The sequence below is a fragment of the Hyperolius riggenbachi genome, chromosome 7 (genome assembly GCF_040937935.1).
Source record: "Hyperolius riggenbachi isolate aHypRig1 chromosome 7, aHypRig1.pri, whole genome shotgun sequence".
In the NCBI taxonomy this organism is placed as follows: domain Eukaryota; kingdom Metazoa; phylum Chordata; class Amphibia; order Anura; family Hyperoliidae; genus Hyperolius; species Hyperolius riggenbachi.
In genome coordinates, this window is record NC_090652.1 from 291,166,869 (window position 1) to 291,187,534 (window position 20,666).

General features: G+C 45.3%; 1 protein-coding gene across 1 annotated transcript in view; it reads left to right on the top strand.

Annotated features, from left to right (window-relative positions):
- The first annotated feature begins 4,488 nt into the window (after window positions 1-4,488).
- The window catches only part of MAP3K19 (mitogen-activated protein kinase kinase kinase 19), a 61,867-nt gene continuing 45,689 nt past the window's right edge, over window positions 4,489-20,666 (top strand). Inside the window, exons 1-4 of the mRNA XM_068245931.1 lie at window positions 4,489-4,640; window positions 7,844-8,029; window positions 12,409-12,600; window positions 17,050-17,204. Coding sequence (XP_068102032.1) covers window positions 7,853-8,029; window positions 12,409-12,600; window positions 17,050-17,204 — 524 coding nt within the window. The 5' untranslated portion in view covers window positions 4,489-4,640; window positions 7,844-7,852. The remainder of the gene's footprint in view (window positions 4,641-7,843; window positions 8,030-12,408; window positions 12,601-17,049; window positions 17,205-20,666) is intronic.

The following is a 20,666-nucleotide window of genomic DNA, read 5'->3' on the forward strand; positions in this document are numbered from 1 at the left end:
GAGGCAGAGGATCAGCAGGACAGCCAGGTAACTGGTATTGTTTAAAAGGATATAAATATGGCAGCCTCCATATCCTTCTCACTTCAGTTGTCCTTTAAAAAAATGGCTGATCTCAGGAATCTCCGAATAGGCCGATATTTCATACTAACTCCTGGTTATTATGGCATATTTGCCAAGAATCTGAGTAGGGGAAGGAAATGTTGGATCCTCAAAGATGAGAAAATGGGGACTCTGGTTTTAGGAATCGAACTCTGAATACCCTAGGCTGTGGGAAAAAAGTGGAATACTATTTTCCAGATAGGTTAGCTCATATTTAATATAATAACTCTTTCTGGCTTCAGGCTAGTTACACACCAAGACGTTGCGTTAGGTGCCACGTTAAAGAGAATCTGTATTGTTAAAATCACACAAAAGTAAACATACCAGTGCGTTAGGGGACATCTCCTATTACCCTCTGTCACAATTTCGCCGCTCCCCGCCGCATTAAAAGTAGTCAAAAACAGTTTTAAAAAGTTTGTTTATAAACAAACAAAATGGCCACCAAAACAGGAAGTAGATCTATGTACAATATGTCCACACATAGAAAATACATCCATACACAAGCAGGCTGTATATAGCTTTCCTTTTGAATCTCAAAAGATCATTTGTGTGTTTACCTTCTGTCCCCTTCTTCTCTCATGCACTGAACATTACAGGCTTCCTGCAGACAGCTCTGCCTGTGCCTGTGTTTGTAATTCCTCAGTATGTGTCAGCCAGCTACTTTCACAGCCTAACAGAGGAGGATTTTTATCCAGCTCTCTTCTATCACTGATAAGATAGCAGAGAAGCTGCTGGCTTATGTAAATAAAACACACACTGGAGTGTGCATAGAGGAACAGACCAGCATGGAAGAGTTGGCAGCCTTCCAGACACAGGCCGACAAGTCTGACAGGGGAAAGATACATTGATTTATTACAGAGACTGTGATAGTACAAAGTGCTGCAGTGAGCCAGAACAGATTAAAATAGGTTTAGGAACTTGTAGGATGGTAGAAAAAAACGTTGTAATTTTTGTTACAGAGTCACTTTAAGGTCGAATAACATGCACCTAACACAAGGCCTGGTGCACTTCAATGTGGATGTCAGAGTGAGCCGCGTTGTGCAGCTCACTCTGGCGTCCGTGATGCCGTGATGCGTGCTCTTGGACGCATGCGGCATTACGTGGTCCCGCCGGCCAATCGCCGCACAGAGCGTCCGCACCAGGAAGTAAACACTTCACGTCACAACGTGCAGTGAATATTAATTAGCCATGTGCCTGGCCGCTCTCCGCTCCTCCCCAACCTGACTGAGAATGTGCAAACAGTCTAACACGGCTTAAAGTGAATGTTTACCGGTAAAAAAAAAGAAAAAGTCAGATACTCACCTAAGGAGAGGGAAGGCTCGGTCCTAATGAGCCTTCCCTCTCCTCTCCCGATGCCCGGTCCCGCGCAGGATCCCCCGTGGCAGTATTCGACCAGTTCGGTCAAATACTGCCACTTCCGCATGCCTTCGGGAGCTTTCGGGAGCACTCGGGCTCCCGATGACGCGGCCGCTCCATGCTACGCATGCACGAGCGCCCTCTATGACGCGCTCGCGCGTACGTAGTATGGAGCGGCCCGTCTTCGGAAGCCCGAGTGCTCCCGAAGACCTCCGAAGTCCCTGCGGCGGCGGACGCGAACGGGGGAGCCAGCGCAGCACCGAGGGCACCGGGAGAGGAGAGGGAAGGCTCATTAGGACCGAGCCTTCCCTCTCCTTAGGTGAGTATCTGACTTTTTCTTTTTTTTACCGGTACCCATTGGCTTTAAGCCGCTGTGACGCCGTAGCATGCTGCACTTTCGGGAGAACGTGCAGCGTTACATGTAACGCAACGTGGGCTGTGTCAACAGCCCACTTGTGTTACATTGCTGTGCGTTGGGGGAGTGTTACAGGCTGCACTAACGTGCGCCTGTAACGTCTTAGTGTGTAAGCAGCCTCATGGTTCAATAATACATCCTTACATTGGAAGTTTGATTAACAACTTACGCAAGGCATTTTGTGACAGTTCAGGATAGCTTCCTATCTGGTTTAATCATTCAAAGGACTAGTGTGACCACCGAGGAAAAGAAATGTGGGAGGCGGGATTAATATTTCGGGGGTTGGTTGGGGGTGGGTAGATAAGGGAGGGAAGGGGGGGTTGGGATAGAAAACTGTAGAATACTGAGCGTATTAAGCTTCATTTCAATAATTCGATATTCAATATCTGGTTGCTTGGCTTATGGTGTCAGATAATTATTGTTTTTTTCCTCTTCTGTTTTGAATTGGAATCTGTATAACCGAATGAGTGAAACAGAGCTTTTCATGTATATTTGTTTTATTTGCACTTAATATTCCAATAAAATCCATTGAAATAAAAAAAAAAAAAAAGTGCTGATCTGCTTTTTCACACTGGCTTTCAAAAGAGCTTATCTGCGATCTCTGCCATGGCAGTCATGTGACATGGGGTTGATCAAATTACAACTTGGGATTAGACACAAATGAGGGAGAATTAGATAGGCTAAACTATCTAAATACATACAGGGTGCATTTATCTCTGTTTTCCTTCTGTCCTGTGCAAGAGTTCAGGTCCACTTTCATAGGCAAACGCAGGGGGGGATTACAGCTGCCCAGAATCCCCCCTCAGACCAGGGCCGGTGCAGTGTCTGGGGACAGGCACAAGGTGAGACACCAGAATATCCGCAGGCATCCTGCAGCTCACAGCACTGCCCCCTTTATTTCCCTGCTACAGTTGACTTTGGATGGCGCAGCAGTGTGTGTACAGAGCATGGAGCAGCCCTGGGGAACTTAACCTATTTTGGTTCCTGGACGTAGTTTCTACGTCCAGGAACCATGCGCGCTACCGCGCGCTCCCGGCCCGCGGTTCGTTAGCCAGGCAATCAGTGAATCGGGCTACGGTGCCCGATCACTGATTCCTCTCCCCCGCTGAAAAAGCGACAGCTTCTCTCGGAAGCTGTGCCTTTTCTGGCTGTTCCCTTCCCGATGCGTCACTCTAAGCGTGTGTTACGCTTAGAGTGACGTCATGTAAACAAACTCATGGCCGCCATCTTGTGGCCAAAAAGTAATACTACAACTGAAAATTAAAAAAAATGAAAATCAACACACATTTACATTACAAACCTATTGTTTACCTCCCACCCTCCCAAAACTACCCAAATAAAATGTTTACTATAAAAAAAACAAAAACATTACAATAAAAAAAAACATGTAAATATTTACCTAAGAGTCTAAACTTTTTAAATATCAATGTAAAGATGAAATATTTCTATATTTTTTTTATCTTAAACTTGTAAATAGTGATAGATGCAAAACGGAAAAAATGCACCTTTATTTCCAAATAAAATATTGTCGCCATACATTGTGATAGGGACATAATTTTAACGGTGTAATAACCGGGACATATGGGCAAATACAATACGTGAGTTTTAATTATGGAGGCATGTATTATTTTAAAACTATAATGGCTGAAAACTGAGAAATAATGAATTTTTCCATTTTTTTCTTATTCTTCCTGTTAAAATGCATTTACAGTAAAGTGGCTCTTAGCAAAATGTACCCCCCAAAGAAAGCCTAATTGGTGGCGGAAAAAACAAGATATAGATCAGTTCATTGTGATAAGTAGTGATAAAGTTATAGGCTAATGAATGGGAGGTGAACATTTCTCACGTGAAAACGACGGAGCCTGAATGGGTTAACAGAGCACAGAGCCAGGTATGAGCACAGCCCTGTGCCCTGCTGTGTGAATGCTTCACTTTCCCCTTCATTAGCAATGTCAGCTGTCCTCATTATTATCTGTATCCAAACTGCTTCTGATCGATCCCGTTGTTGATGGGGAGCAGATTGGACATTTAGGAAATAATTGTCAGATCCTGTCAGTTGGACGGGAAACTGCATTATGTGTGCCCAGCATGATGTCTTACCATATTATTATACTGTATTGTGCGTGGCTGAGGGAGACCTTTCAGGAATCCCCCCCCCCCCTTGAAAATCCTGGCGTTGCCCCTGACTTTAAAGCTGAATTATTGCAAATGTCTTCTGTTTTAAGAAAAGTGTTGCTTTTTAGTAGGAGAGCTTTTGGTCTTTTTTAGTTCTCTATACTTTCCTAGTGGTTTTGGGACACCTCCAGCTGCTTGGGTATCCTGTTGTGTTGTTCAGTGGCTATTCAGTTGTGACTGACTGTCTCTTTGCAGCCCCATGGACCACAGCACACCACGCCCCTCTATCGAATGCATTTCTAGCGTAAACTTGTATTGTTTGTACCATGTGATCAGCTGAGCAGCTGCATTCCTTGTGACTTGAGTGTCATGCAAAGTGACTGAACTACCTCCCTCTTCTCCCAGCCTGTAGGGACAGCCACACACACTCAGCTGACTGCTGGTTGCCTTGACAGCAGCATGTAAACTAAAAGATTCCTTTCAGTGGCTTCCAATGCCAGGGAGCTGTGAGGATCCTTCCTCTGGCTGCTCTCATCATGGACTGAAGATGGGACTCTCCAGGCAGCAGTAACATGCTGGAGCCCGGCTGTCAGACCCGCCACAGGTGCCAATCCGCACAGCTCTGATCTCTGGTTGTTGCTCAATCTCCTTACAGGTAATTATCCCCTTTCAGCTTTACTTGATCATGTTTCATAGCCGATGTCTCAAGAGGACTGGAGTCACTGTGTGAGCGCAGGTCAGACGCCTGACATAATCTGGATACTCGTAAGGACGGAGGCGTCCAAGCGTAAAAATATCTATAAACTTCTAATAGTTAAAATAAGAATGACTATCAGAGGTGCCCATATAATATTTACCTGGCTGCAAGGCACTATGGATTGACCTGAGGAAGCAGGATAGTACCCATGAAATGTGTTGTCTATTTTGTGTTTTGAATAAATAGTTTTCCAGTACTACGGGTGGGTTTTTTCTTGTCAGGAGAGGAAAGAGATTATCTATCATTCTTATTTTAACTATTAGAAGTTTATAGATATTTTTATACTTGGACACCTCCATCCTTACGAGGATCCAGATAAACCTCTTTTGGGGGTTATAGTTTTTTTCCCAAGCCCAGGAGAGCGACCAATGACTATCCGGCTTCCGGCAAGACCTGGAAAACCGAGCGGGACGGTTAATTTCCCGCTGGCTTATACGGTAGTTGCAGGAATCTGCATCCCACTCTTGTGAGTATAGCTATACATACTTACAGCTTTCCATTTATTAACAATACTGCACCACTGGGCTCCTGGTCTCTCTGAGTATTTTTGAGTACAAGGATCACTGAAACCCTCCTATAAGTCGGACATAATCTGCTTTTTTCCCTTTTTGATCGAGCAGAGGGGGCTATAACCATTGTTCATATTTTACTGCTGTCTACTTTTTCGTGTCCCTTCACTTTCCACACCAGAGACTTAAAGGGGAACTGAAGAGAGAGGTATATGGAGGCTGCCATGTTTATTTCCTTTTAAGCAATACCAGTTGCCTGGCAGCCCTGCTGATCCTCTGCCTCTAATACTATTAGCCATAGCCCCTGAACAAGCATGCAGCAGATCAGGTGTTTCAGACTTTAAAGTCAGATCTGACAAGACTAGCTGCATGCTTGTTTCTGGTGTTATACAGATACTGCTGCAGAGAAATAGACCAGCAGGGCTGCCAGGCAACTGGTATTGATTAAAAGGAAATAAATATGGCAGCCTCCGTATACCTCTTACTTCAGTTCCCCTTTAACCACTTCAGCCTTCAGTCGTTTTTCACCTTATGCATCCGAGCAATTTTCACCTCACATTCATTCGCCAATAAATTTATCACAATAAAAAGTCCTCGCAACCTAGACTTTGCCGTCCATGAACCTACAAGCACCTGCCGAACCTGGCTGCAAGAGTGCTGGCTGGCCTAGCTGTCACTTCTCCCTTAGTTCCCTTGCCCGTCATAGGTAGCTAGAGGTGCCCCTTAGTACTATTAGGTATCCAGAGCTCTCCTCAGTATTAAGTAGCTAAAGGCTCCCCCAAGTCTTAGCTAGAAGTGCCCCTGACTCAAGAGAGATCTGGTGGTCAGTGGAATGCAGAGACCCGGGTGAGCAAACTATCATTTACACTCCACTCAGGGCTCTGCATATGTAAGATGGGAGGGAGGCACTTGGGGATGGGAGTGCACCACCTTTTCGTCCTCAGGCGCCTGTAGGCACGTGCCTACAGTGCCTTATGGTAAATCCGGCCCTGTATCTATCTATCTATCTATCTATCTATACACATACAGATTTTGTACATTTTGAGTACAAGCTGAGATACTTTGTTTTTAATTCAGAGACCAGAAAAATTGTTTCACTCAATTAATAACCTAGGGTAGAAATCCAGGCCACTACTTTTAACATCCCCATCCTCATATTGCTTCTCTCGTAGTTTGTTGGTCCCCCTTCCCTCCCCCATGTAGCATTCCCTGGTGTCTAATGGTCCCTTCTCCCCCAAACAAAGTTCTCTGGTGCCTAATGGTTCCCCTAGCTCCCCCCTACAGCAAGCCTGGTGTCTAGTTGTCCTCAATGCTCCCCCATACTGCATACCTGATGTCTAGGGGCCCCTCTCCCTCCCTCATTCAGTGAACCTGGTGTCTAGTCTCCCCCCCCCCCCATACATTACCTGGTGCCACCAATTTCCCATACAATATTACCTGTTGTCTTGTCAGGGCTGGACTGGGCCACCGGAGGGCAGGAGGATCCTCCAGAGGGCCCTGCCGACGAGGCCCGGTTCACATTGGCGTTTTTTCCGGATCGGAACCGGAATGTATACTGTACAAATGGAATGGATGTGAATGGATCCAATGTTAACTTATGGATCCATTCACATGCGTCCGTTGATACGGATATGTTCCGTACGTTCCGGTCCACGGATCTAAAAAATGCTGCAGGCCCTAATTTTCCAGACTGTTCTGCCCAGCGGAACGGATCCGGACAAAAAATACTGCAGCATTGGGGCAATGGGAAATGGAACGTTTCTTCACACTAGTGAAGAAACGGACCATTCCACAGGGGATGGTGGCATGGGCTGATGCAAATCTAGCGACGGGAGGGTGAGGGGAGGGTGCAGCAGCCAGGCGGGTGGGTGAGGGAGGGTTTATACATACCTACATAGTAGTAACCGGCGGTAGAGGCTTCCTTCTTCTTCCGCATCATGTGACTACATGACGTGTCATGTGACTAGTCACATGACGCGCTATGTAGTCACAGCGGAAGAAGAGGAAGCCTCTACCGCCGGCTACTACTGAAAATTAGGTATGTTTTTGCTGAGTGAAAACGGATCCGATCAATCATTGGTCAGATTTGTTTTCACTATGTGAACCGGGCCACACACTGAGCCATCCGGATCCGGTGAAGCGGAGACCGAATCCGCTTACCGGATCCTTTTGGCTCAGAACGCCAATGTGAACCGGGCCTTAGGGCCCTTTTCCACTAGTGGCGATTGCGATGCTAAATCGCAAAATCACAAACCGCTAGCGATTTTAAAACTGCTACAGTTTGTATTTTAACATAGGAATCGCGGTAGGTAATTTCCACTACCCTGATTCGTTTTTTACTGAAACACGATCACGCCGCAGAGCGATTTTTGCCACGATTTTGCTATGCAGTTCAGTGCATAGCAAAATCGAGTTCGCAAATGCCGAGAAATGTGTTACTTTGCTGAATCACAATTGCTAGCGTTCAGCGCGAACGCTAGCGATTGCTAGTGGAAAAGGGCCCTTACTGGTTAGCTGTTCACTGGAGGGGTGCAGCTAAAGCAATTATGTGTGCTTTGTTATTATTATGTGTGCTTTGTTATTGCTTTCTAGGAAGTAGCCATGGAGGGGACATCTGATAACAGAGAAATGCTGCTGCAATACCTGGAGGCTGCTGCAGAGGGCGATGTGGAGGAAGTCAGGAGGAGGCTTGATTGTGAACCAGGACTTGTAAATGCACAGCACCCAGAATCTGGGGACACGGCCCTTATTGTGGCTGCTCGGGAAAACCACCCAGAGGTAGAATTACTTAAAATCATTAACAAACTATTACTATTTAAAAAAGAGGCAACCATCTTTATTTCCTTCTAAAAACTGCTACTTGCCTGATCTGTATGCTGAACAGTTGTCACTAACTTATAAGTGACAACGGTTCGGAGTAGACCAAGTATGTGGTGTCTCCCCTTCCATGTGCAGCAGCGCCCCTCCCATTCCATGTGCAGCCTCCTCTCCCATGTGCAACATCCATGTACAGCAGCCCCTCCCATTCCATGTGCAGCCCCTCTTCCATGTGTATCATCCATGTACAGCAGCCCCTCCCATTTCATGTACAGCCCCCACTTCCATGTGTATCATCCATGTACAGCAGCCCCTCTCATTCCCTGTGCTGCCCCCACTTCCATGTGCATCATCCCTGTACAGCAGCCCCTCCCATTCCATGTGCAGCCCCCTCCTCCATGTGCATCATCCATGTACAGCAGCCCCATCCCATTCCATGTGCAGCCCCCACTTCCATGTGTATCATCCATATACAGCAGCCCCATTCCATGTGAAGCCCCCTCTCCCATGTGTATTATCCATGTACAGCAGCCCCCTCTTCCATGTGTATCATCCATGTACAGCAGCACCTCTCTCATTCCATGTGCAGCCCCCTCTTCCATATGTAACATCCATGTACAGCAGCCCCCTCTTCCATGTGTATCATCCATGTACAGCAGCACCTCTCTCATTCCATATGCAGCCCCCCCTTCCATGTGTATCATCCATATACAGCAGCCCCATTCCATGTGAAGCCCCCTCTCCCATGTGTATTATCCATGTACAGCAGCCCCCTCTTCCATGTGTATCATCCATGTACAGCAGCGCCCCTCCCATTCCATTTGCAGCCCCCACTTCCATGTGTATCATCCATATACAGCAGCCCCATTCCATGTGAAGCCCCCTCTCCCATGTGTATTATCCATGTACAGCAGCCCCCTCTTCCATGTGTATCATCCATGTACAGCAGCACCTCTCTCATTCCATGTGCAGCCCCCTCTTCCATGTGTATCATCCATGTACAGCAGCCCCTCCCATTCCATGTGCAGCCCCCACTTCCATGTGTATCATCCATGTACAGCAGCCCCATCCCATTCCATGTGCAGCCCCCACTTCCATGTGTATCGTCCATGTACAGCAGCACCTCTCTCATTCCATGTGCAGCCCCCTCTTCCATGTGTAACATTCATGTGCTGCAGCCCCTCTTTTTCATGTGCAGATCCCTTGAGCATCATTTTCCCTTTTTCATGGGTTGTTCCCCATTTGCAGATTTCTCTTACATATGTACCAACCCCTATTTCATGTCCAAGTGCCCCTTTAGGCTGTAGCTATCCAACGCCCAGACATTTGTGGCCTTTCCAGAAATCCAATGCTGCTGGTCGCATGCTTGTTCCACGATGTTTGTGTGTATGTGTGTGCGTGTTTGGGGAGGGGGGGGGGCTATAGGAGTGCTGTCTGTCCCCATGATAGACATTGCTCTGTGAATAGTGACAGAGAAGTGTAACCCAGCTACATGGTATAGCTCTAGCTTCTAGCATTAATGCCGACACAAGTTTTTACAAACCGTTGGTAAACGAGGCTTTTTTTTACACTGGCTGTACTGAGAGACCTTTGAAAGCATTTTATTGTTGCTGGCTAAAAGCTCTTTAGGTATGTGGGGTTTACAGAGAATCGTTTCTTTCATAGTTGTTCTTTGAACCTTATAGAGAAAGATTTACCCAAATACTGTATGATAAGGTGCTTATTATAGGAACCTTGTTTGCTGTTAAGCAATGTGTTGCTTTTCAAGTGCAAGTCCAGAGTGAAGGCCACATTACCATTTAAAGGAATACTTAAGTGAAAAATAAAAAATGATCTTCACTCACCCGGGGCATCCCTCAGCCCTCTGTCTGAAGCTGGATGGTGCCCTCGCAGCCCCGCTCCGATCCTCCTGTCCCCGCCGGCGGCTACTTCCGGGTTCGGCGACAGCCGTCGACAGGCTGGGAACGCGAGTGATTCTCCGCGTTCCCAGCCGCTATATCACCCTTTATGGTGCCAGAGCGTGCGTATATATATATATATATATATATATATATATATATATATATATATATATATATATATATATATATATATATATATAGCAGCATAGAGGGTGATATAGCGGCTGGGAACGCGGAGAATCAGCCGTGTTCCTAGCCTGTCGGCGGCTGTCGCTGAACCCGGAAGTAGCCGCCGAGGGTCGCCCAAAATGTTTCCAATAAATGTCGCCCAAATAAATGTTTCCAAATGGTTAACAAATCCTCATCGTCTTTTCTCCTTGTTATATATTTTAGTACCTGACAGACACCAACTGTTCCTATCCATTCTTATGCTTTTCCCTGTGTATGAACTGCAATTTGTTGTATTCTGCATATGATATATTGTTGATGCTGTGGAATTTTATTGTAATACGCTATTAGATGCTTTTCAATAAACACCTTTGGTTAATGGAAAAAAAAAAGAGCTGCTTGATTATACTGTATAGATATATACATATGAGGCAGTGCTGCCTAACGTCATGGGCAGGGAGTGTGTCTAGCATCGGACTTTTCATCTGGAGGGGGCAGAGCATCAATGTCCTGATGTTGGGGGGCGGAGCCAAGCACAAACAAAAGGTAGGCCTGCCAGAGGAAGAGGCCTGACACAAAAAATAGTCCAGGTGTAATGTCTGATTGCGCTGCCCGGAAGCTCCCTTCCACACTGAGTAGCACGCATGCTCAGTGTGAAGGTAATGATGCTGCTGGAGATAAAATACGAAATATCTCCGCTCCCACCTCTTACACTCCCCAAATTTTGAGGGTAGGGAGGGGACCCCCCGAACAACCTTTATGCCAAATTGCAGCCCCCGAGACCCACTGGTTCAGGAGATAGATTAGAAAAATCTATCTCGGGAACCAGCGGGTCTCGGGGGCTGCAATTTGGTATAGAGGTAGTTCGGGGGGTCCCCTCCCTACCCTGAAAATTTGGGGAGTGTAAGAGGTGTGGGAGTGGAGATATTTAGTATTTTACCTCCAGCAGCATCATTCTATAGGAAATGTGGCCGCACAGTCTCCTACTGCGCATGCGGGGCAGCGCAAATCCACAGGCGGCGTAATCAGACACAACACAGGCAGTTGGACAGCCTTCATACTTACAGAAGATCCTGTAGAGGCTTCCTGTGTCCTCCTCACTGCTGCTCGCTGGGACCCTCCGGAAGATACAAGCCACGCCCCTCTTCAGGTATGAGTGCAGCCGTGCCTGCGCAGTAACATGGAGTCACTTGTGCTCGAGCAGATCCAGCTTACTGCGCAGTGGTGGCCATACTCGTGCCTGAACAAGAGAGTGGCCCCGATCTTCATTTTATTCCAACAAGCCCTTCTCGGATTCCTCTGTAGGGACCACAGTTGGCATTGGGGAACCGGAAGATGGCGTGGGAAGCTCTATAGGATCCAGAGGCTTCCCCCTTTCTTAGGGAAGTATGTTTTTTTTTTTTACCTGAGTTTTCCCGTCGGGGACACCTTAAGTTTTGCAAATGTTATCACCAGGAAGTGTAAAATTTCCTAAAGCGCTATAACTTAATATAATGGCATAACATACAAGCAATAGAGATGATCATTGAGATGCAAATAATTTTAATCTTGCATGCAAATTTCATGTAGATCACTGGCGTAGGGATAACTATAGCAGCCAGAGCAGCTGCTATGGGCCCCTAGCAAGGAGAGGCCCGCCACAGGCCTCATGGAGACCTGCCACGCAGGGGCAAATGCAGGATTTTTAAGGGGGGGATTCCTGAAAGGTCCAGAAGCACTTATGTCCTCGAGTGTTTCCGAATACAGGTGGCTCCATACAGCCCATGCACAAAAGTGCGCTGGCGTATTACGGAGCTGCTTATCTTTGGAAGTACTCAAGGACACAAGTGTTTCTGAGGGCTTCTGGAAGCAGCAAATTTGAACGGGGGACAGCGCTGGCACAACTCCCCGAGAGAGGAATGGGAGATAGACTTAGTTTGGACAATTCAGTGGAATATGCCACATAGTGTCACATAGCGCAAGCGATACCCATATGATGCAGGGATATATGCATCTGCGGAAGATGGTGGCGCTATATAAATACTAAATAATAATTCATAACATTGCATCATTTGGAGCCAGAGCTTTCTGTCATGCTGCCCCTACCCTGCGGAATGCCTTGCCAAACGTAATCAAGACAGATCCAACCCTGGACATGTTTAAATCAAAACCGAAAAGCCACCCATTTAGTCTGGCATTTATGATCGCATTGCTTTTCCCCTGTACACATCACTATGTACTGATCTGAGACATCTCATCGGCCATCTTCAGTAAACAATATTTCCTTACCAGGTGATTGCCATTCTTCTGGAGTACGGAGCAGACGTCACTCTGTACAACACCAGCCGGCAGACAGCTCTGCACGTTGCCAACGCTGAGATCCGACCTCTTCTATTAGCTGGATCTGGAAGAGGCTCATTCCCACAGCTGTCTATGGCCCAGGCCGCCTGGCAAGGAGACCTGGACACTGTTCTGGACTTACTGGTCAGTATGCAGGTTGTGTCTACTAACTATCCTTACACAGTCATAAAAGAGGAACTGTACTGAAAATAACAATGAATAAAATTGCTTATTGTTTACAATATTCATCTATAGATTATCTAGTCAGTGTTTGCCCATTGTAAAATTGTTCCTCTCTCTGATTTACATTATGAGATTTATCACTGGTGGTCACTGACGTCTTTAGTTCTGCCAGGTGATCTGTACGGAATGTTCGTTACTGAGAGTTCTATACACAGAGAGATATTGCTTGCTTGGCAGTTGGAAAAAGCTGTTATTTCCCCCAAATGCAATGAGGTTCACAGACAGCAAACTGTCAGGACCATGGCCATGACATCACACTGTGGGAGGGGTTTCACCACAATATCAGCCATACAGACCACCCTGATGATCTTTTCGAGAAGAGGTAAAGATTTATTGTGGGAAGGGGATAATCGGCTACTGATTAGGTTTTTTTTTCTAGGCTTAAAGGGGCACTATGGCGAAAAATTGTAAAATTTAACATATGTGCAAACATATACAAATAAAAAGTACATTTTTTCCAGAGTAAAATGAGCCATACATTACTTTTCTCCTATGTTGCTGTCACTTACAGTAGGTAGTACAAATCTGACAGAAGCGACAGGTTTTGGACTAGTCCATCTCTTCATGGGGGATTCTCAGGGATTTATTTGCTTTCAAAAGCACTTGGTGAATGGCAGTTGCTCTGTCCAACTGCCCAAAAAATGTGTAGCGAACAGGGAGGCTGGCCAGCATCATTGTTTAAATCCTTTTAAGGGAATATCTTTATAAATAATAAAAGCCTTCCTGAGAATCCCCTTTGAAGAGATGGACAAAACCTGTCACTTCTGCCAGATTTCAACTACCTACTGTAAGTGACAGCAACATAGGAGAAAATTTATGGCTCATTTTACTCTGGAAAAAAAAAAACAACTTACTTCTTATTTGTCTATGTTTGCACATATTTTACATTTTTTTTGCCATAGTGCCCCTTTAAGTGTCTCTTTAACCATTTACTGACATCCTAACGTATTAAAACGTCATGCTTACCGCTATTAACAGCAACATGACGTTTTAATACGTCCCGCGTTCCCGCCGATGCTACCGCCGTGTGTGCGCCGCTACCGCCGCTGTTTCCGTCGGGCTTCCGTGCTGGGTGATTGGGGAAGAGGACCGAACGGTCCTCTACCCAATCGCAGTGCCTGGAGTGAATGGACGTGACCGCGAACATCGGCTACGTCCATTCACAATAACAGGAAATGTAACAATTAAATAAAGTGAAGAAAAAAAAAAAAGTGAACATTTCCTATGAGTGTTCACTAGCGCCATCTTGTGGCTAAAAAGTACATTACACCTACAAAATACATTCATTTTCAAGTACATACAGATCTTAATAAAATTACACTTCCAACCCTCCCCCCCCCCCCCAAAAAAAAAAAACACTTGTAAAAAAAAAAAATCAGCTAAAAATAAATAAATAAATAGTTGCCTTAGGGACTCAGCTTTGTTAATTTATATTTTATGGGGGGTAATTAATTTTAACTTATTACATAGGGGCTTGTAATTATGGCCAGAATAAAAAAAACCACAACAGAAAAATAACACTTATATTTCAAAATAATATACTGTCGCCATACATTGTGATAGGGACATCATTTAAACTGTTTAATAATCGGGACAACTTGTCAAATAAAACGTGTTTGTTTTATCCACAGGAGAATGTTTAATTTTAAAACTATAATGGTTGAAAACTGAGAAATAATGATTTTTTTTATTTTTTTTCTGTTTTTCTCATTAAAACGCATTTAGAATAAAAAAATTCTTAGCAAAATGTACTATCCACAGAAAGCCTAATTGGTGGCGAAAAAAACGAGGTATAGATCATTTTTTGTGATAAGTAGTAATAAAGTTATTAGGGAATAAAAGGGAGGAGCACTGACAACTGAAAATTGCTCTGGTCCGTTAGGATAAAAACCCTTGGGGGTGAACTGGTTAAAGTGAGTGTTTACAGTTTTAAAAATAAAAAAAGTCAGATACTCACCTAAGGAGAGGGAAGGCTCGATCCTAATGAGCCTTCCCTCTCCTCTCCCGGTGCCGCGCAGGATCCCCCGTGGCAGTATTCGACCAGTTCTGTCAAATACTGCCACTTCCGCATGCCGAAGGGAGCTTTCGGAAGCCTTCGGGAGCACTCGGGCTCCCGAAGACGGGCCGCTCCATACTACGCATGCGCGAGCACCCTCTATGACGCACTCGCGCGTGCGTAGTATGGAGTGGCCCGTCTTCGGAAGCCCGAGTGCTCCCGAAGACCTCCGAAGTCCCTGCGGCGGCGGACGCGAACAGGGGAGCCAGCGCTGCACCGAGGGCACCGGGAGAGGAGAGGGAAGGCTCATTAGGACCGAGCCTTCCCTCTCCTTAGGTGAGTAACTGACTTTTTTTTATTTTTAAAACGGTAAACACTCACTTTAAAGTTCTTGGTGAGAGAGAATTAGATGCTGCCATATTTATTTCCTTTTAAACAATGCCAGTTGCCTGGCAGTCCTGCTGATAATGCATTAGTGTCTGAATCACACACTTGAAACAAACAAGTGTGGTACCTCTGTTCAAGCTTCTACACCATAGTCTAGTCCACCCCAGGTAGATGGGTGAAAGAAACCCCTCTTTTCCTGTCTACAGAGAGCGACTTCTTAAACCCGAGTAGGGTCGGGTCATAATCTCCCTACCTGCATTATCAGTGGTTGCCTGTGTGGTAACCCACTCTTGTGAGTATACAGTAACTGCCCTAAGTCATATACTGTGTTAATTTGTGATTTACAAACATACTACAGCATACTGGGCTCTCAGTCTCCTTTTCGTTTTGCCTGTGTGCAAGTTTTGGATATACTTTAAAGCAGTGGTCCTCAAACGATAGCCCGTGGGCCGAATGCAGCCCACTGAGGCTTTTTGTTGCCAACACCCATCCACATACTGTAGAAGCCAGCGAACAGTCATTCACTGGCTTCCAATCCAATTCTGCATCAGGTGACTAGCTAAACAACAGGTTGTCACCTGGGTATGCTTCACTGTCTGGTGCACAAAGACGCCGCGTGACTGAATGGCGGCTGCTGCTGCTGGGAGGTCTCCTCCGGGCATGATTGGGGGGAATCAATACCTAGATTCAATATGTTTTTGAACATCATTGTATGTATGTTCCGGCCCCCCAGCAGTCTAAAGTATGTTAACCAGGCCCTTGACTGAAAAAGTTTGGGGACCCCTGCTTTAAAGTAACACTGAAGCAAAAAAAACTTGTAATGTAATGAATTGTATGTGTAGTACTGATAATTAATAAGTAGCAAAGCTATGAGTCTCATATTTTTATTTTCAGTTATATAGCTTAATTTTAATAACATGGCATCATTCTCTAATATTTGCCATTTACAAACTACACTCTGCATTTTAAACTATGAAACAGAGCAGAGCTAATGACCCTTTGAACTTTCCAGCAGTAAAACCTTAAGAAACAAACAGTGAGAGACAGGTTGAGATAAGTGCTTCAGAAAACAGCAGTGTAGGGAGAGCTCAGAGAAGCTCTTTTGCATGGATAACAACTGAACTTTCATACTCTGCCTGTACCGGAAACAATTTGAGACTTCTCCTTTCTTAGCTATACTCAGGCCCAGTTCTAGCTACAATGGGGTCCCGGGACAAAGGTAACACACCCCCCCCCCCCCCCCGTGGCTGCCTCCGGCCAGAGCTGCCCCCTCACTTGCTTCCCCCCCCCCCTCGCTTGCTCCCCCCCACAGTGTAGCAATGGCAGTGGGTGCTACACACACTCACCTCCTGAACGATGCAGCTCCTGTCTGTCTGTCTTGTAGTTATTCTGTCCCGCACTTCCTGCTTCTCCGCTCGAAGCAGGAAGTGCAGGACAGAGTAACTACAGGGGAGACAGACAGGAGCTGCATGCCTGAGTTGTTCGGGGGTTGAGTGTGTGTATTTCCCACTGCCTTTGCTACACTGCGAGAAGGAAGTGCGCGAGAAGGGGGGGGGCAGAAACGAGCAATGGGGAGATCTGGCCGGCGGCCACAGCAAAGGGGGGAGAGCGCACAGGGGTATCTGGCTGGCAGCCATTTCATTTATTGAGGTGAAGGGGGACACATGAGGGCCCCTATAGATGCAGGGCCCCTGAAGCAATTGCCCCCTTTGTCTCTATGGAAGCGCCGTCCCTGGCTGTACTACACATACAAATCGTTATCTCACAAGTTTATTTTCACTTCAGATTTCCTTGACGTTTTTGAGAAACAAAAAAATGTTTTTCATATCATACTCCACTTATTGCCCGGAAGTGATGCATTATGGATGGTACTTCCGGCTCACGTGAAGGTGGATACATGCCAATGCCTTGTTTTAAGAAGGCACAATTACAATTCACATGTAATCTATCAAATTTTTTTATTTAAGCCCACAGAACAGTGGCGGGATGTGAACGCTGTGAATGCACAAGGCCTGTCGGCGCTGATGTTGGCGGTACGCGACGTTGACATGTTTGAAGCCCTGACAATGAAGACGGACTACAGACCAGTCGCTGTGTTAGAAGAACTTCTAAAACATAAAGGGTGAGCTCACAGAGATAGAAATAGACTGCATAGGAAAATATTACACTTAATGGATTTCCCAACCCCATCGGGGAATTGACTTCAGCTGCAGCGCGGCAACAGAATTGCTTTTACTTTGCTGCCACTCTCTGCCAGTGCTGTAGTGTAAGCTTTTTTTCTGGGTTCCAAAACCAGCTCCCTTCCTGTACTGCCTGGTACCCCTCTCCCCCTTCTAGGGGTGCAATTTTGGGAAGAGAAGCCCCTGTGACTGCAGGGCCCCCCCCCCCGAGGTGTGGGAGGGACCCAACTACTAAACTTCCCTTCCTCTCATACTCCAGATCAGGTATTTTGGTGGCTACACAGTTATCCTGATGGCCACTTGGTTTATAAACCTTGTAAAATGGGTCTGTTAGGGTCACCAAGAGGAGGCAAGGGAATGGTTTTGAACATTAAGGGGGACCCCATCAAAGTTTTGCTGTGGGGGGCCATGATTTGTAGTTACGTCCCTGCCCCCTTCATAAAGGTAAAAAGGGCACATCTAAGATGAAAAACTACAAGTGATAAAATCAAAATTGGATGTGTGTAACCTGAGCTCAATGTTTGGGGGGGGGGGGGGGGGGGCGGGCATATACTACCCCCCTTCTCCAATCTGCCCTCTCGGGATCCTCTTCCGTGTTGGCAGGGTCGGGCTTACTGGCCCCCCATGCTCGGTAAAGTCTCACCTGCCTGCCAACATGACCCCTGACCTCTTCTGGTATTTGGCACCACAGCAAGCGCTACTGCGCTACTGGAGTCACATATGCGTCAATGGTACAGGTGTTGGCGGAGAGGGTGGATACCGGATGAGGTCAGGAGTTGCGGGGGACAAGTGAGACTTTTACATTGTATACGGACACTGGGGGGGACACCACCTGAGGGTCTGTCGGGTACACTGGTGGTTTCAATATAAAAAAAATCGTAATTTTGCAATGCAAACTAACAAGCACTTGCGACCAAGCTTTTCAAGCATGTTCGATGTATCCTTTTTGACCGATTTTGGTCAGCTATCAATCGAAAGTTCTATCGGGCAGCCATGTTGCAGCACCGATTCTTTTCTGATTCGACAATCAATACTGAATCGGCCAGCAATATCGAGTGACGAATGGGCACTTTTAAATTGATTCACTGAACAGGTAAGCATCTACGGTATCTGTTGCAGTACTGATAAATTCTACAAATACTGAGGCATATTATATATACACAGTGCTCAGCATAAATGAGTACACCTCCTTTAAAAAGTATGAATTTAATCAGTACCTCAATGAAACAGAACAATTTCCAAAATGTTCACAAGGCCGAGTTTTATTGAATGCTTGTTTAACTCCATAATATGAAATTAAGGTTAATATTATAACTGAGATCACAAAATCTTCAGTTTTACTCAAATTGGTTGAAGCAAAAATGAATACACCCCACAACAAAAACTACTACATCTAGCATTTTGTACGACCACAGTGATTTTTAAGGACAGCAAAAAGTCTTCTAGGCATGGAATGAACAAGTTGGCGACATATTGCAACATCTATCTTTTTCCATTCTTCAAGAATAACCTCTTTTAGGGCTTGTTCACACTATGAGCGTTTGTGGATTTTTTTAAGTGCTGGCGATTTTAGAAATTGTGAACTCTTTGACCTGGAAAAGAATAAATACAGTGGCCTCAATTCACTAAGATCATGCTAGAGATAATAAGGCAAGAGAAAACTTACCTCCACACAGTGAGAGAGTTATCTTATCTCTTCATTCCTTAAGTTACCTCCTCTGTATTTAAGTTACCTCCTCTGTAGTTATTTTCACACTCATTTAATTAACAGCCTGTCTTTAACTTTAGAATTCTGGAGTTATTTTAAGGATTGAAGAGTTAACTTAAAGACAGAAGAGTTAACTTTAGGTTTGCCTGGGGTAAAATGTTTCCTGAATATGACCTTCACCATGGTGATAACTCTAGAAATGCTATTAAAGACAGGAGATAAGCTTAGTGAATTGAGGCCATTGTATTTATTCTTTTCCGGGTCAAAGAGTTCACTTCCTGACTGACGTCAGGAAGTGAAAATCTCAATCGCTCATCAAAAGCGCATACACAAAATGGCTCAACGCTCAGAAAACACCAGGAAGTGTTTAAAAAAAACACGCACAAAAGCGCCCAGCGCTTGCGATTTATAATGTGAGCATAGCCTTAGAGCCTGGATCCTGGATGGAGAGTGTCGCTTCAGAGTTTCCCACAGGTGTTTGATCGGGTTCAGATCAGGAAACAGAATTGGCCATTCAATCACCTTCACCCTGTTCTTCAAAAATGCAACAGTAGCTTTAGATGTATGTTTTGGATCATCATCGTGTTGTAAAAGTGCACGACGACCAAGTGTACGGAGTAATGTCAGCATTTTCCCCTTCAGTATAGAGCAGTACGTGGAGTTCATGATACCATCAATGAAATGCAGCCAGCCAACACCAGCAGCATTCATGCAGTTCCACATAAGGACACTGCCACTATGTTTCACTGTAGGCACCATGCATTTTTCTTTGAAATCCTCCTCTTTACGACGCTATACAGTTGTGAAACCATTAGTTCCAAAAACAGTGACGTATGCACGATATTAAAATGAGAAGTGAATAATCGTTCGTAAAGAACGACCGTGTACACACATGAACGATTTTTCTAAAAAGTACTGAACGACGACCATTAATAAATGCGCGCGCAAATGGAAGTGACGCTATTAAATATCGGCCGACGTAGTACACATGCAACGGTGGTATTTTTGTTAACCGTACGTTTTACAAAATGATTTATCTCAGTGGGAAGTACGTTATTTAACATTCGTCAAGCGGAAACGTATCATATGAAGTGGCCGATCACGTAATACTAGTGCCGAATAGAATATAGGAAGCAACGTTTACAGATGGCTTTTTCAATGTATCGAACGTGTACCTAATTAACGAGAGTATATATAGGGAGTGGGCAATTTATTTCACTTCCGGGTTATTACCGTTTTAAAATAACTCAGTAACGAAACTTCCAGAATTACAAACATGCGTAGAACATCACAGATAACCGTTATCGGACTACCTTTGTACACACTACAACGATCTAACGATTACCTGTTAAAAAAATCCGCCGGATTGAACGTTTGTTATCGTTCAAAAAAAGATCGTTGGAAAATTCGAAACGCACGATTATCGCTCCAATTATCGTTATCATCCATTTTTTAACCTGTGTACTCAGCTTTAAGTGGGGTGTACTCCTAAGACTATAAGTGGGGTGTACTCATTTTTGCAACATGGCCTTGAATGAAGAGAGCGTGTGTGAGTGTGTGAGTGTGTGAGTGAGAGTGAGAGTGAGAGTGAGAGTGAGAGTGAGAGTGAGAGTGAGAGTGAGAGTGAGAGTGTGTGTGTGTGTGTGTGTGTGTGTGTGTGTGTGTGTGTGTGTGTGTGTGTGTGTGTGTTCAATGT